Source organism: Populus trichocarpa, chromosome 5 (assembly GCF_000002775.5).
Source record: "Populus trichocarpa isolate Nisqually-1 chromosome 5, P.trichocarpa_v4.1, whole genome shotgun sequence".
Lineage (NCBI taxonomy): Eukaryota > Viridiplantae > Streptophyta > Magnoliopsida > Malpighiales > Salicaceae > Populus > Populus trichocarpa.
In genome coordinates this window covers 22,542,815-22,557,409 of record NC_037289.2, presented here as the reverse complement: position 1 = coordinate 22,557,409, position 14,595 = coordinate 22,542,815, and the positions used below count along the sequence as shown (strand labels likewise).

Sequence of the window (14,595 nt, the reverse complement as noted above, 5' to 3'; positions counted from 1 at the left end):
ATTGATGATCTATTTCCTATGGAAGGAGGCTCTTCTATCCGAGATAAGTTATATTCTGGCTTTAACGAGTACCGATTCCAGAAAATGACTGATTTCTTTCGCAAAAAAGATTTATTGAAAACGTCTTTCGGTTCAAATTAATTATTAATTAAGAAAATCTAAAGATCAGTGTTGTTTTTCCAAATAAGAGAAGTGATTTTTTAGAAAAAAATGGAATTTTGTTTGGTTCTTGAGTGTTTTGAGAGAGGAGAGAATCGATTTTTCTGAGTTTCTAGAGCCTGAGGTTCCAAAATAGTTCTTAGTGGAGGCTGGGATGATTCTGAAGTGCTTGGAATTGAAAAAATAATGTAGAAATTATTAATTAGGTTAGAAGTTCAAAACCAACGATTTCCAATTTTTTAACAAATATTAGTAGTTGAAAGTGGCAGGCAGCGACGTGTCATCCAACTTTGTTCTTTTTATTTTTTTATGCTTGGGATGCGCATGTACAGTTCAAGTGTGTGGGCCTGGTGCATGGCTTGATCCAGCTCCCTTTCTTAAAAAAAAAGGTATTTTCCTTTTTCATGATTTATTATTTTTTTTAAAAAATTAAATTTTGTCAATGGTTATTTGGTGATTTTTCTATGGTTTTATTAAATAAAATTAATATAAGTGATCGAGTACCTTTTTAGTTTTTACCATTGATTTTCACATTCCTTCGATTATTTACTCCTAATTATAATTGTTTTTATTAAATAAATAGCCAATAGAGTGCTTTTTTCTTAATTGTTCAAAATCAAACATATTCATATAATATATTTAAACTTAAACATGAAATATAGACGTGGTGTTAAACACTACAAAATGCATACTAAATTAAAAAGAAAATCATATTGATTCATTTTAATTTCATTCGCATAATTTTTTTTAAAAATTAATTAAAATATTTAAACAGGTTTTGTAACCTTATCCACGACAACGTGCCTGCATTATACTACATTTTGTCTCAAACTAGACAACACTTACCCAAAACCTCTAGCTTTTAAGTCGAAGATGTCCTGAATTTGGCTATGAATTCACATTGATTGTCTATGAATTTGCAAATATCCTGCGCCTAAACCGCAACTATTGTTAGCTATTGCATAATTTTGGCTCAGGCCTAAGTGGTTGGACTTCAGCAACCATCTAGCTTTTAAGTCGAAGATGTCCTGAATATATCACCTGTCTTCCTCGAAAAGTGGAAAAACATCTCATATTACCTTTTCCACTCTGCCTCAATTTCTGTCTGCATCCCTCTCTTCCTCTTCTCATTGAATCCCAGCGGCTGGATGCCCTCGGGGTTCAGCTCCCTGTAGGTACTGTCCATTTCTTCGGATGATTGAATCTTCATATCAACAACAATTAATGGAGGAGAAAATTGAGAAGAGACACCAAGACAACGAAGACAGGATGATTAAAAAAGGGCAGGAAGAGGGTAATGGGAAAAAAGTCACCTTCCAAGACCAAGAGATCTACATAGAAAATCTTGATCAGCCAGCTGTTCAAGAAAATGAAGAAACAGCTGCTTCTATTGAATTGGAGATGAGAAAGCAGAAGGCCTTGAACAAATTCAGGAGCATGGTGGAAGGTGCAATTATTGATAATTACCTTCTAGAAAATCCCAAAAAGAGTTTCTTAAGGAGAGAATCAGAGAGGGAGAAACAGCAGCAGAGGGAGATTAGCCTTTGGGGTGTGCCTTTATTGCCAAGTAAAGGCCATGCGAGCACCGATCTTGTGCTGTTAAAATTCCTGACAGCAACGGACTTTAAGGTTAACGAAGCTTTCAAGATGCTTCGCAATGCTCTGAAATGGCGGAACGAATGCAGGATAGATGCTATTCCTGAAGAGAATTTGCATCTCGGCCTTGAAAAATTTGTGTACATAAATAGCGTCGGAAAACAAGGTCAGCCTGTGTATTATATTTTGTACGGGGCTTTCAAGGACAAAGAATTGTACAGGAAAGTATTAGGAACAGAAGAGAATCGCGAAAAGTTTTTGAGATTAAGAATCCAACTCATGGAGAAGAGCATCGAGCAACTTAGTTTCAAAGCTGGAGGGGCAGATTCTATACTTCAGATTACAGATCTCAAGCACTCGCCAGGGCCAGAAAGGGAGGAGTTCCGTTCAGTCCACAAAAGGGCCTCCACATTGATTCAAGCCAATTACCCTGAGCTCATTCAAAAGCATGTAAGAAGGGTAAATCATCTCATTGCAAAAGAACTGCATATTTTAAGTTAACATCAGATGTTTCCACTATTTTGCAGATTTTGATAAATGTTCCATTTTGGTACTACACATCCCGTTTTCTAACATCCAGGCTCAAGCATCAGAGAGGTAAAAAGAAGGTTGTTCTTGCTAGACCATCAAAAGTCACAAAAACCCTTCTAAAGTGAGCAACATTGTAATTAATCAAAGTATATATAACATATGCTTGTTGTATTATTATTATTATTTGTATGCCAATTGTCTCTTGAACAATTTGATCCAACTTCGATTGCATATGTCAAGGCACATATCCCCTGAAAACCTTCCAGTTAAATATGGTGGTCTGAAAAGAGAGAATGATATCGAGTTTTTTCCAGAGGACAAAGCTTCAGAGCTAATTGTCAAACCAAATTCAGCTAGCTGCATCCAAATTCCAGTCATTGAGGTACTGATAAGGTTACATAAAGATTCAAATATTTACCTGTATAACAGTTTTTTTCTTATCCACAGAGATTCACGAGGGGTGAGATAAGAACTTGCGAGATCATGGTTCAAATCTCACCTCTCATAAATATGCAAAAACCCCTCCTATGATTTTATTGTTGAGCCGTTTCCCTATGATTTAATCTTCTTCAATCTTTTCTGTTTAGGCCGGGGTAACAATTGTATGGGACTTTACCGTGGTTGGATGGGAGGTGACATGTAAACAACAGTTCATCCCAGACGACGAGGGATCATACGAAGTTCTGCTCAGGAAGGACAAGGAGAAGAAAATGGGTGACAGTGTTAGGAATTCTTTTTACATTAGTGAACCAGGGAAGATTGTGATAACCATTGACAATGCAACACTGAAGAAGAAAAGGGTGTACTACAGATCCAAAGCCAAACCCACCGCACCCACCTATATCATTTTCAAGAAACAGCTTTAACCTTCGGTTTAATTCAATCATGCCAATTCTCTGATGCATTTATTTTTATCCAAAATTGAGTTGCAAGCTAAATATATTTGACAAATCTGATGCTCTAGGAAAGCGTTCAAGGGTTGGTCGAGACGACAAGGAAAGGATGATACATCCAGTTCCATGTCTGAATCTAGCCATTGGTTTCTTGAAAAAAAATGATACATCAACTTGCATCTAATTAATCCCTTCTGCATAAATAGACGTAGGATTTTTGGATATATGATATGAAAAATACATAGTTCTGATGAGGATCTATCCATACATTCATCTCATGAAAAAAAAGAAGACAGAAAAGGTCTGGCTGCACACACACACACACATATAAAGAATCTGCATGCATCGTCTTAAATTTGGTTTCTCTTTTTCCTGTATAGCAGAAGTAGACTAACTAATTTACTTAGCATCAAAGCAATTAACCAGCCAGTTGTCACTACTCACTGCACAAATTGTATTCCCAGGCATCTTCGTCTTGCCAAATATATATCCACTGATTACTCTTGCGGAATCGACGATGAACATACACTACACAATACATGCTGAAGTACCGAACCTTGTTTAACTCTGATTCAGACATTATTCGCCCAGAAGCAAATTCCTCTCCTTACTCCTTTAGGCTTTACTAGCAAACTGCCCGTGATGTGCTGCGGGTGGTACCAAAGTTTTTTAAATATATAAGAAAATTATTCTTGGTATGTCATTTTTTATACAACTCGGGTTTTAAATTAAATTATATAAGAGTTGTTGTCAAATAACTATTTCAATTTAAGAGTTTTAAGTTGTTAAGTGAAGTTTCAAAAATAATTTTTTATATTACTCCCTAACATATATTTCGATGTGATTTAGTCAACTTATCTGGTCAATAGATAACCTAGATAATTGGTAAAGGTATTGTTTGATTTTTTTTAAAAAAAAAATTAAAATGACATCTTTTTTTTTAATATTGAAACGATAATATATTAAATTAATCGAGATTTATAACTTAACCCATTAAATCTGTAATCTAGATCATGAACTCCAATGGATTTAATAATAAAAATTTTAAATTATATTTTTATTTAATTATATGATGGTAAAAATAGACATTTACAAAATTAAACACGAATCAAATGTTGTGATGTTTATTTAAGACTATAAAAACTCAAGCATACCGAAACAAATCATGAAAAATAATTAAATATCAACTAAATATTAAATGATAAAATTAAATAAAAAAATAAAAACTTAATATTAAAAAAAAGTTAAAAACTTAAAAATTAAAAATCAATAAAAAATATCCTAGATCATGAACTTGAATGACCTATCAAGCCCAAGTTCTATTTTTCACCTCCTGTTGCCATAATCTAGCCTCTACTATTTGCCAAAATCTTGCCATTACTATGATGGCCATACACTCAGGAATAAGGGTTTTCAGTTGAAAATTTATTTTCATCTACAAACAACTAATAAACACTATAAAATCCTCTCTAAACTACTAAGCAACCCTAAAAACCTAAAAGTCAATAAAAAAAATGAACTGAATAAAAAATTAAAACAGAACATGATATTTTTTGTAAGACATGTTTATAGAAAAGCTCCACCAAATTTAATTCTTTTTTTTTTAATGAAACCGTGTATACTAAAATTAACAAGTTTCTCCCTCATATTTCAAAATTATATAAGAACTGAAAAATAAACAAGATAAACTTTTACACCACAACAAAAGGTGTTTAGAATTTGAGATTTTACATATATTTTTTCAGTGTTTTATATTTTAATTCTCCTTCTTTTAATTTGTTAATTTTACTACAATATAAAAACTAATTTCATAGGTTATAAGAGAATTATATTCAAAGAAAAATGTTAAAAAATAAAAAGAAGAAGAAGTTAAGTGCTTCTGTTCACATGTGAACAGTGATGAAGCTTTATCAGACAACCCTTGATGTTTAGTATGAAAGGTAATAAAAGCTCGTGTGAACTAATATTAAGCAAGTATACGGAGTTTTGATTATGATAGAAACGACAAGCTTAATTATGTACAACACTGATATTTCAAATTTCGATACAGTTCAAATACGTACAGACATAAATATCGTTCTGTCTCATGTTTTTCTTTTCTCTAGGACCCTTTTGTGCTGTTCTCTAAAGCTCGGGGACACCTGCCTCGCCTGATCTTATGAGGTGTAAGACGTTAGGGTCAAGTAGCCATGCAAACTGAGAAAGAGCTGAATACATCTCACCTGCCATCTCCCTTATGTGTCACTCACTCGGTTCCCTTTCTGATCTATAAATACCAACACCTCCCAGTCGCCACTTCACCTCAATCCACTAGCAACAAGCAGCCTATATCTATGCCATTCATGGCTAAAACTAATGTCCTGCTCTCCTTTTCTCTTTTTCTTGTTCTCTTCCATGGCTCCTTAGGTTTGACAGCTGATCGCTCACGTCAGCATCAAGGCCAGTGCCAGCTTGATAGGCTCAACGCCCTAAAGCCTGGTAACCGCATTAAGAGTGAGGCCGGTGAGACAGAGTCCTGGGATCCCAACCATGATCAGTTCCAATGTGCTGGTGTAGCCGTCGTCAGGAGGACCATTGAACCCAATGGCCTTTTGTTGCCATCCTATAGCAATGCTCCTCAACTTGTATACATCGTCCAAGGTAACTTCAAGATTAATTTAATTAATTACCTCTAGTTGGTTATACAGGATACTTTTTTGTTACTCTATATTATATGTTCTAGGACAAGTGAGCAAGATTATTAATTCGCTAATTTGTGTATGATTCTAATATTCAGGTAGGGGTATGACCGGGACCTTGATGCCTGGATGTCCTGAAACATTCCAAGAATCTCAAGAATCGCAAGGTCAAGGCAGGCGCAGGTTACAAGACCAGCACCAGAAGGTTCATCGCTTCCGAGAGGGTGATGTCATTGCTTTGCCTGCTGGAGTTGCCCACTGGTGCTACAATGACGGCAAGGAGCGTGTTATTGCTGTTACTGTCCTTGATATGGCTAACAGTGCCAACCAGCTAGATGACATGAATCCTAGAGTAAGACTCAAATCATTTTTATTCATGGTAACTTGATCCACCAAATCATTTTTCAAACACAAGAGTTATTGACATTTCTATGATTTTGTAATAGAATTTCTATCTAGCTGGTAACCCACAAGAAGAGTTCCAGCAAGTACAAGGCCAGCCACGCCACCGTGGCGAGCAGCGAACAGGGCGAGAACCATTTCGCGGGCATGGCCAGCAACAATGCAACAACATCTTCTGTGGAATGGACACAAGGTTCCTTGCTGAAGCTTTCAATGTTAGTGAACAAGTAGCAAGGAAGCTTCAGAGTGAGAGTGACAGAAGGGGCAACATTGTGAGGGTGAAAGGTGGACTTCAGATTGTCATGCCACCAAGTTGAGACAAGAGGAACAAGAGCAAGGACAACGTGGAGAACATCGCAATGGCTTGGAGGAGACCATGTGCACAATGAGGATTAGAGAGAACATTGGCGACCCCTCACGTGCTGATGTGTTCACCCCAGAAGCAGGTCGCATTAGCACTGTCAATAGCCACAATCTCCCTATCCTTCGATACATCCAACTCAGTGCCGAGAGAGGCGTTCTTTACAATGTAAGTGTGCGATATACATATCCTCGCCAAATTTCTTTGCATGGAATTAATGCCATCCTCAAAAGAAAAATTCTTAATGTTTGTTAATTCACAGGAAGCTATGATGATGCCACATTGGAACCTGAATGCGCATAGCATAATGTACGCAATCAGGGGTCAAGCACACGTTCAGGTGGTGGATCACAGTGGTCGAACTGTGTTTGATGGCGAAATGCGCGAGGGACAAGTCTTGACAGTGCCACAAAATTTCGCTGTTGTGAAACGGTCTGATCAACAAAGTTTCGAGTGGGTATCCTTCAAGACCAATGACAATGCCATGATCTCTCCTCTGGCTGGTCGCACCTCGGCACTCCGGGCCATGCCAGCCGAAGTTCTTGCCAATGCCTTCAGAATCTCAGTAGAAGATGCAAAGAGAATCAAGTTCGCGAGGCAGGAAACCACTTTAACTAGCCACAGGTCGACTCGATCTGGAAGTTGGGCCGAGGCCTAGTTGAGTATAGATGGGGCTACTGTTTAATCTGATGCTGCATGCAGGCAATTTTTTTTTAAAAAGAAATCAAGGTAGAAATAAAAAGGGGCTTTGAGGTCTCTTGTTATGTAAAGTAGAGTTTGTGTATCTACTTTCTAATAACTACTGCTGCGTGTACCTTTTTACAAGTGAGTAATGAAGTCCTGTAATTAGCCTGCCTCTGGAGCTGTTTTCTTCACTTCATGTTGCTGCTTTCTGCTTTCTTAACGTTGATTATATAGATGTGGCAGGTTTTGGTAGAGCTATAGCCATGGCTATTCTGAAGAAAGAACCTTAATATATCAGTATAGAAAGCATCGAGCTCACGAAAGGATCCATAAAAGAGGTTTGATATTCAATTTCAAAACTGCCCTGAAGCCCCAAAGCAATAGAAAACCATAATTCTAACCTCCGATTAGGTGACGGATTTAATGTTTTTTTTTTCCTGTGAAAAACACTCAAAAACATGTAGAAACAGCCTCTAGATTTTCTGCATCGATCAACTACGAGTAAAACCCCAATTATCCCTCTGCCAAGAACAACGAGTTCAAAAGTTAATGCAGTCCTAGGACAACATAGGAAGAAAGCACGTGATGGGACGCTTTCCAGAGCTTCTATGCCATCTCAACTCACGTGCTATCTTCCTTCTCAGCCCTTGGCTTTACTTTTGGAGCAGAACAGCCTCCGCAATTAAGCTTTGCATAGATGCAAGATCTCACTTGGTAGCTGGTAGCCGAACACGAAAGCAACGGAAGATGCTAACAGCTAGAGTTCGTCTTTTGTCCACTTGGATGACACTTAAGAACTCGACATGGCGTTAAATCTGTTTTATAAATCCACTCGGATAATAAAGGTATGATAATATTCTAAAAATTAATATTATAGTTATTTTCATTTTTTTAAAAAAATTATAATTTATATAGTTTTTTTTAATAAATCATCATCTCATCGGCTATTAAATCGATTATATTTTTATTAAAATAATAATATTTTTTTTAATAAAATCCCTTGAAATTAACTTGATTAAATTTAATTATATCAATATTTTTATATTTAATTAAAACTTAACCCAAATAATATTTTCAATTATATTTTTCAAATTAATATAGTGAATCAGATTTAATAATTATAAATAGTATATGAATATTAAATATAGTTTTAAATCTTGGCTTGGTCTCTGATTGTTGGACGGTCAACTAATTAATCATGGTAATAATTTTTTTAATTTTATCTAAAATAATATCATTTAAAAAAAATAAAAAATAAAAAAAACATCAAGCCTCGCCAAATTTTAACCATATGCTTCAGTTATGTTCTGTTTAATCTTTTCTTTTCATTATTATATTAGAGAATATTTTTCGAAAAACGGAGACCGGTCCAAAATCACAGCTACCCGTGCTAAAAGGACAGAGAAACTTCGGGATCCGAGATTAATTAAAATGTGAAAGCTGGCCGAACACCAACGTTTAACTAAGTCACTGGTCGCAAATTTGAAATCGTGTCCAAAGATACATAGCTAGAAGAAACTCAGATCCCAAACAGCGACATCATAGGAAGAATGGAAGCTTAAGCACAGCCGTAACAAAAGTTAAAGCACGACGATGGGTATGCCTTTTCTACTGAGTCGACTCGTTCTCATCATCTTTGTTGCTCACTTTGCAGCTTCAAAAGCAGCAGCCACAAGACCTGGTTTTATCTACACAAGAACCAGAGGAAGATGCACTCCCCAGTAAGTCCTCTGTTCCCCCATCTTCTCTCCTTCAGTTTCAGTCTTAAGAATCATGTAGAACGCCTACCACGTACATGTACGTTACATACGTGCGTATGGTGTTGTATTGTGATGTATAAAGGTTGTGGATTGTGTGACATGAGCGGACCCGGATCTGTCTCAGGTTCTGGTGCAGCAGGAGAGAGTCATGGCCAAGGATGGTCCCGCAGAGGGCAACAGTATCAAAGGTGTTTGGATCAGGAGTATTTGAGCGGTACGGATCGGATGTGACCTTGCTGGAATCAACTACTAGGAACGATGATGAGAACGCATTTGCTGGGTTGTTGAAGCAGGCGAGTGCAGCCCTTCTGAACTCATATGCTAGAGAGGGGTTTCCATACTCTGCTTGGGAAGTGAAGACTCTGCTGATACAGGCATTGGTCTCCAAGGAGGCTGCAGCCACTCAAGCCAAGCAGTTCTCTGTTGCCAACGAAGCTTGTAATTAATTATAAACTACTATACATTTTTACTTGTTTTTGTGACCAATCCTTCTGTGTGTTTCTCTGTTATTGTTGTGTTGCAATGTTGCCCAGATGTAAAGAACTTGAAATTTTAGCTTGGATTTTGTCGTCTGGTGTGTTGTGCGACCAGGATTGAATCGTGTTGAACTCTTGTTTGATCCTGTTGTGAATCTCTTCACTAATCTATCTGTGTTTCCAATCTTATTCTTGAAGTGAAATTTGAAGCGAACCATTTCTCTTAACCCAGCCCAGCCCATACCAGATCAGCCCAGACCAGAAGTTCGGCCCTAGGTTACTGTTTGGTCTAGACTCATATGCTAACCCAAACGAGCTCAAGTTATTCTGACATCCTGAGTTCCGCACAGATCTCTCGTTACCCGAACAAACCCTTCCCTTATTCTCTATAGGCAGCAGCTAAAATACAAACACACGTTAGGGCAAAAAAAAAAAAAATACCGCTACCGTTGCTGGTTTGTTTCTCACGAAACATTGACAACCTCCTCCCCCTCCTCCTCCTTGCTCTGGAAAGAATTAAACCAAAAAAATTGTTCTGTTTTAAATGGCGAGCAGGAAACTTGTTCGAGACTTGGTCCTCTCAAGACAGCCCCTGTTTCTTCACTTCATATCCAAGCAGGTTATTTTCCAAAGAAAGCCTCTCTCTCTCTCTCCCCCTTTCTTTGTCTTTCTGTATTGGGGTAGTGACTGTATGTTTTGTTTTTGGCGTTGCAGGTTCCAAGCAGCAGATTACAGGTGGTATCAAATTACGGGTGCCCGTATTCCGGCTACCGTCGATTTAGCGTCTTCAATGAGTTTTCCAAGAAAGTTAAAGGAGAAGCTCAAATGTATTTATGGTCCCTTTTTTTTTGTTAGTCGTGGAGTTGTAATAATTTATTTATACATTTGTCGTTGATATTGGGTGCAGAAATCTAGAATTTAAACAGTCTGTGAAGGAACTGAAGGAAAAAGCAGAGGAACTGAAAGGGGTGAAAGAAGAGCTCAAAGTAAGGTAAGGTGTGTCTTGAGAATAAATAGCAGGTTCATGGTTTGTGTAATTTGTTAGCTTTAATTAGTAGTTAATAGGCTGAGACATACCGTTGTATGTCAAGGGAGAGCCTGAGATGATGAAATGGCGAATGCAGAACAAAGCAGACAACTGAGAAGCTGTACAAGCATGTGGATTGCGTTTGGACTGAAGCTGAAGCTACTGCGAAAAAGGTGTGTGATTCATATCATTGATCGTCAGATGTTGTTGACCGTAGAAGTATCTTTTGCTTGGAACATTCCATTTCTGTGAATAGATTGTTCATATTTTGCAAGATTATTTTTTTCTTTCCATTCAGAGAGTTTCAAAGTCTTTTTTGCTTTCTGTTCAGAGAGTTTTGAAACTGACCTATAACCTATTAATCAGATAGGCGGACAGTGGGGTTGGTTTCGAAGTCTCTGAATTGGAGAATCTAGGATTATTGAGTTTGTAATAATAACACATGTGTTAGTTGGATATAATTTACTATTAGCATTTGTTTGTTGTTTTTAGGTTTCTGCCAATGTTAAAGAAAAAGTTTCAGCTGCCACAGAGGAGGTATGCTTACCTTTTGAATTATCAGCCTATTCTTTGGAGTGATGGCCATGAAGTAATTATTTTTCACATCCTGGGTGATTAGGTCAAAGAAACTTTTGGGATTGGGAAAGAAGAGTCATCTGAGTCTGCTGGCACGTCGGCTAAAGATGGTGTTGGTGCTGAAGAATGTAGAAAGGCCTTTCCTGGTGAAGAAGCAGACAAGCAGACTGGAACCAGTGATACAGCAGAAACATTATTTGGAAAGTTTAAATCAAGCATTCCTTCCTCAAAAGTGTCTTCAGCCTTCCAGAAATTGAAAGAAGCAAGGGTCAGTGAAATGATGAAGAAAGGATATGATGTTGTGAAGGATGAGTTATATGGTAATACCAATACGAGAAAGCACCTGGAATATACCCCTCCTCCTTCCTTCAGCGGTGAAATAAGTACAAAAACTGACATTGCTGTTCTACCCTCAAAACAGTCTCGATGGAGTAAAAAATGGGAGGCAATAAGAGAAAAAGTAATTTTTTTAATGCTGCATGAATTTTCGTTACAAAATAAAGCTACTTATTTTATATTGTCTTGCTTCTTCACTGCGATGATAATGTTTTCTGATCTTTTAAACCCAGATGCAAGGTCATCCTTTATTCAAGCATTTTGCTGGTCTCAGTGAACCTGTTGTGACAAAGGGTCATGAGGTCTGATCTTCTATTATTTCATATCAGATCTCGAGGTGTTAGTTCACCGTGCCCCTCTCAAATTGTTTTTGTAACTTCCCTTTTGGTTGAAATTCCTAGATTGCAGAGGACATGCGGGACAGATGGGAGACAAGTGATAGTCCCATTGTTCACAAAATCCAGGAGTATGGCCCTCTCTCCCTCCCTCTCTCCTCTGTGCTCTTGCTAGAGAGGATGAATACCTTAAAGAGTTCATAAAACATTTTCCTTTCTTGACAGTGTCAGTGATTCCATCTTTCAAGAAAGTGACGCTGCAGCATCAATCAAGGAAATACGTCGTCGAGATCTGTACGAGCTTCATTTTTTTGTTTCACAAACTAATGTTCTGTATTCCAACGTCTTAAATTTATGAACTTTTTTGTTCCTCGTATGTGTTTTTACCAGATCATTTTCTTTGATGGATTTTGTGGCAGAAGTTCAGGAAGCTATTAGACCTGTCCTTAATGCTTATATGAAGGTGAACACAAATTTCATTTATCACGACTCTCCACCTTTTGCCCATATGAGTAATTGAAATTCTGTCTCATCAGCAACTAACTAATGCTCTCTATGTACAGGGGGATATAGAAACTTTGAAGAAATACTGCACCTCTGAAGTGATTAATAGGCGTGAAGCAGAACATAAGGCATTTGAGGCCCATGGTATATTCTTTGATAACAAGGTAACAATTTCCACTTTAAAACACTTTCTTTATTTTGCAATGTTCAAGGCTTTTAATGGCATGGCTTTTGCTGCATTTAGCTGATTGGAGTGCCATTTTGTTGAGCTTAGTTTTTCGTGCAGAAGAATGTCTTTGTCTTCCAGTGGGTTTGCACATTCCTTCTTAATATTTTTTTTTATCCATGGTAAAGGCAAATGTTTTTCATTTCAATTATTGTATTTTTAGAGGACTCTGTAGATGCTTTTGCCAAGCATAATTATTAACTTAATTCTCTTAAATGAGTTATCAGATGTGATAGTTATTCTATCACATTTCCGCTTCAAGTTAGACCGTGGTGCTGTGCTATATATAACTGTTCTTAGAATTACTATATGCCGAGTTTGAAAAACGAAGAAACAATGACAGGGTATGTTGAGACTCTTACCCACAGTGTATGCATATCTAATATTTGATGGATTTTCTACATTTACAATAATTTGGTAAGTTTCTTGAGTAATTTGAGACTAGAAAATAGCTAGGCCTTTAATGCTAAATATGTTTCTAAAAGTCAGAAAGAACTTGGTGTCATAATCAAAATTGACAATATCACGTATCAGGATGCATACTGTAGTTATTTGTTGATGTCATGGGTGCCGAGTTCTATCTCATCATTAGCATCATAAACATGTGCCTGGGTAGAGGGTGGTGTACGTGCAAAGCATGCATGTCATGAATGAAGTAATCCATTTGCATTTCTTGTTGACCTTCAAATTGCTTTAGTGATAGAGCATGTGGTCAAGTGATTCATCAGACATAATAGTTAATGTTATTGTATTGCCTATTCAGTATATAACTGTTTTTAGAATTACTAAATGATGAGTACAAAGAATGAATAAACAATGACGGTATGGTGACAAGTGTGTGCACATCTAATATTGAGGGATTTTGCTACATTTACAATCATTTGGTGGGTTTATCGAGCAATTTGAGACTAGAAAATAGCTAGGTAATTAATGGGCTGGATATGTTTCTCAAAGTTGGGAAAGAACTCGTAGTTGTCATGGCTTGTAGGTATTGGATGCAGACTGCAGTTATTTGTATATTGTTTTTAGATGGAATGCATGGTATATTCCAGTTTGATAAGTTGATAAAAAATATCCTTATGATTGGTGCAGATTTTACATATATCTGATGTGGAAGTAAGGGAGATCAAAATGATGGGAACCTCTCCGCTAATCATTGTGGCGGTATGCATCCCTTTTTGGGTAACTTTATTGTAATCATTAAATGATTTTCTGCCTATTGATGGCCATGTTTCTTGGAATAAATGCAGTTCCAGACACAGCAAGTCCATTGTATTCGTGATCAAAATGGTGCAATAACAGAAGGGGGTCAGGTAAATATGAATCTTCTTTCTCAAAACGTTTTTCCTAGAAATCAACACTCTTCTTTCTGCTTGTTTTCTTGCTTGCGAGAGTTTGAATATATTTTTTGGTATTTATGGCTATCGTAGGATACAATCCATACTGTATACTATGCATGGGCTATGCGACAAGTAGATCCAGAAGAACTTGGTGGGGGTGCAATCTACCCAATATGGAAGCTAATGGAAATGCAACAGCTTGGAGTCCAATCCCTCATCTAGTTTTCATATTTTCAAGTTACTGATGGATGTTGTACAATTGAAATTTACTGAATTTTTTTATTTTCCAGTTTTGTTTTTTGAGCCTTAACTTCCCAGGGTTTTCACGTGGCCTGGGAAAGCTTAGCTAGCATTTATTTTTCATTTGATCAAATAAAAAAATCATTTACCAAGTAAAAAAATCACAAAATTCATTGTCTGAGAAATGGCTGCTGTTATTTGCACCAGAAAGTTTTCTTGGCCGTCGTTTTCAGAATAGTACTGCAGAGTTTATGCTGTCATTCCAGGATATGCGATATTTTCAGTGGCTATTTGTTCTTCGTTAACCTGGGCAATGTTAGGGGAAGAAAGATTATATGAGCCAGGGTCCATGTAGAACTGGAAGGCTGTCATAAAAGAAGGCCACGTTTTATTGATCATAAAAGAAGGCCACGTTTTATTGATCATAAAAGAAGGCTTACATGCATTCTTACACTCGCCCACTAAATATAC

At 37.1% G+C, this 14,595-nt stretch overlaps 4 protein-coding genes across 4 annotated transcripts; all 4 read left to right on the top strand.

Annotated features, from left to right (window-relative positions):
* Window positions 1-1,181: 1,181 nt before the first annotated feature.
* LOC7454346 (patellin-4) lies at window positions 1,182-3,186 on the top strand. Its single transcript, XM_002307610.3, has 4 exons — window positions 1,182-2,205; window positions 2,283-2,407; window positions 2,527-2,668; window positions 2,874-3,186. Exons 1-4 carry the CDS (start codon window positions 1,354-1,356, stop codon window positions 3,150-3,152), a joined length of 1,398 nt encoding a protein of 465 aa, XP_002307646.3. The 5' UTR covers window positions 1,182-1,353; the 3' UTR covers window positions 3,153-3,186.
* A 2,118-nt stretch (window positions 3,187-5,304) lies between these two features.
* On the top strand, window positions 5,305-7,475 carry LOC7454345 (11S globulin seed storage protein Jug r 4). Its single transcript, XM_002307609.4, is given in 5 exon segments — window positions 5,305-5,819; window positions 5,956-6,209; window positions 6,304-6,567; window positions 6,570-6,788; window positions 6,883-7,475. Coding segments are annotated over 5 exon segments (1,584 nt in total). The 5' UTR covers window positions 5,305-5,368; the 3' UTR covers window positions 7,279-7,475.
* Window positions 7,476-8,708: 1,233 nt separating this feature from the next.
* Window positions 8,709-9,729, top strand: LOC7454344 (uncharacterized). Its single transcript, XM_002307608.4, has 2 exons — window positions 8,709-9,025; window positions 9,189-9,729. The coding sequence occupies exons 1-2, from the start codon at window positions 8,898-8,900 to the stop codon at window positions 9,508-9,510; spliced, it is 450 nt and encodes a 149-aa protein (XP_002307644.2). The 5' UTR covers window positions 8,709-8,897; the 3' UTR covers window positions 9,511-9,729.
* A 121-nt stretch (window positions 9,730-9,850) lies between these two features.
* Window positions 9,851-14,173, top strand: LOC7476919 (mitochondrial import inner membrane translocase subunit TIM44-2). Its single transcript, XM_002307607.4, has 14 exons — window positions 9,851-10,159; window positions 10,255-10,367; window positions 10,448-10,531; window positions 10,665-10,740; window positions 11,060-11,104; window positions 11,187-11,603; window positions 11,713-11,781; window positions 11,881-11,945; window positions 12,040-12,108; window positions 12,205-12,277; window positions 12,378-12,482; window positions 13,637-13,708; window positions 13,795-13,857; window positions 13,975-14,173. Exons 1-14 carry the CDS (start codon window positions 10,085-10,087, stop codon window positions 14,104-14,106), a joined length of 1,458 nt encoding a protein of 485 aa, XP_002307643.3. The 5' UTR covers window positions 9,851-10,084; the 3' UTR covers window positions 14,107-14,173.
* The last annotated feature ends 422 nt before the right edge of the window (window positions 14,174-14,595 follow it).

What these genes read in the sequence shown, in the direction of transcription:
- LOC7454344 (XM_002307608.4), top strand. Translation starts at nt 8,898, where the DNA reads ATGGGTATGCCTTTTCTACTGAGTCGACTCGTTCTCATCATCTTTGTT. An exon ending in AGAGGAAGATGCACTCCCCA is followed by an intron (nt 9,026 to 9,188) that starts GTAAGTCCTCTG and finishes GATCTGTCTCAG; the next exon opens with GTTCTGGTGCAGCAGGAGAG.
- LOC7454346 (XM_002307610.3), top strand. Translation starts at nt 1,354, where the DNA reads ATGATTGAATCTTCATATCAACAACAATTAATGGAGGAGAAAATTGAG. An exon ending in CTGAGCTCATTCAAAAGCAT is followed by an intron (nt 2,206 to 2,282) that starts GTAAGAAGGGTA and finishes ACTATTTTGCAG; the next exon opens with ATTTTGATAAATGTTCCATT. An exon ending in TCCAAATTCCAGTCATTGAG is followed by an intron (nt 2,669 to 2,873) that starts GTACTGATAAGG and finishes TTTTCTGTTTAG; the next exon opens with GCCGGGGTAACAATTGTATG.
- LOC7476919 (XM_002307607.4), top strand. Translation starts at nt 10,085, where the DNA reads ATGGCGAGCAGGAAACTTGTTCGAGACTTGGTCCTCTCAAGACAGCCC. An exon ending in ATTGTTCACAAAATCCAGGA is followed by an intron (nt 11,946 to 12,039) that starts GTATGGCCCTCT and finishes CTTTCTTGACAG; the next exon opens with TGTCAGTGATTCCATCTTTC. An exon ending in CAATAACAGAAGGGGGTCAG is followed by an intron (nt 13,858 to 13,974) that starts GTAAATATGAAT and finishes TGGCTATCGTAG; the next exon opens with GATACAATCCATACTGTATA.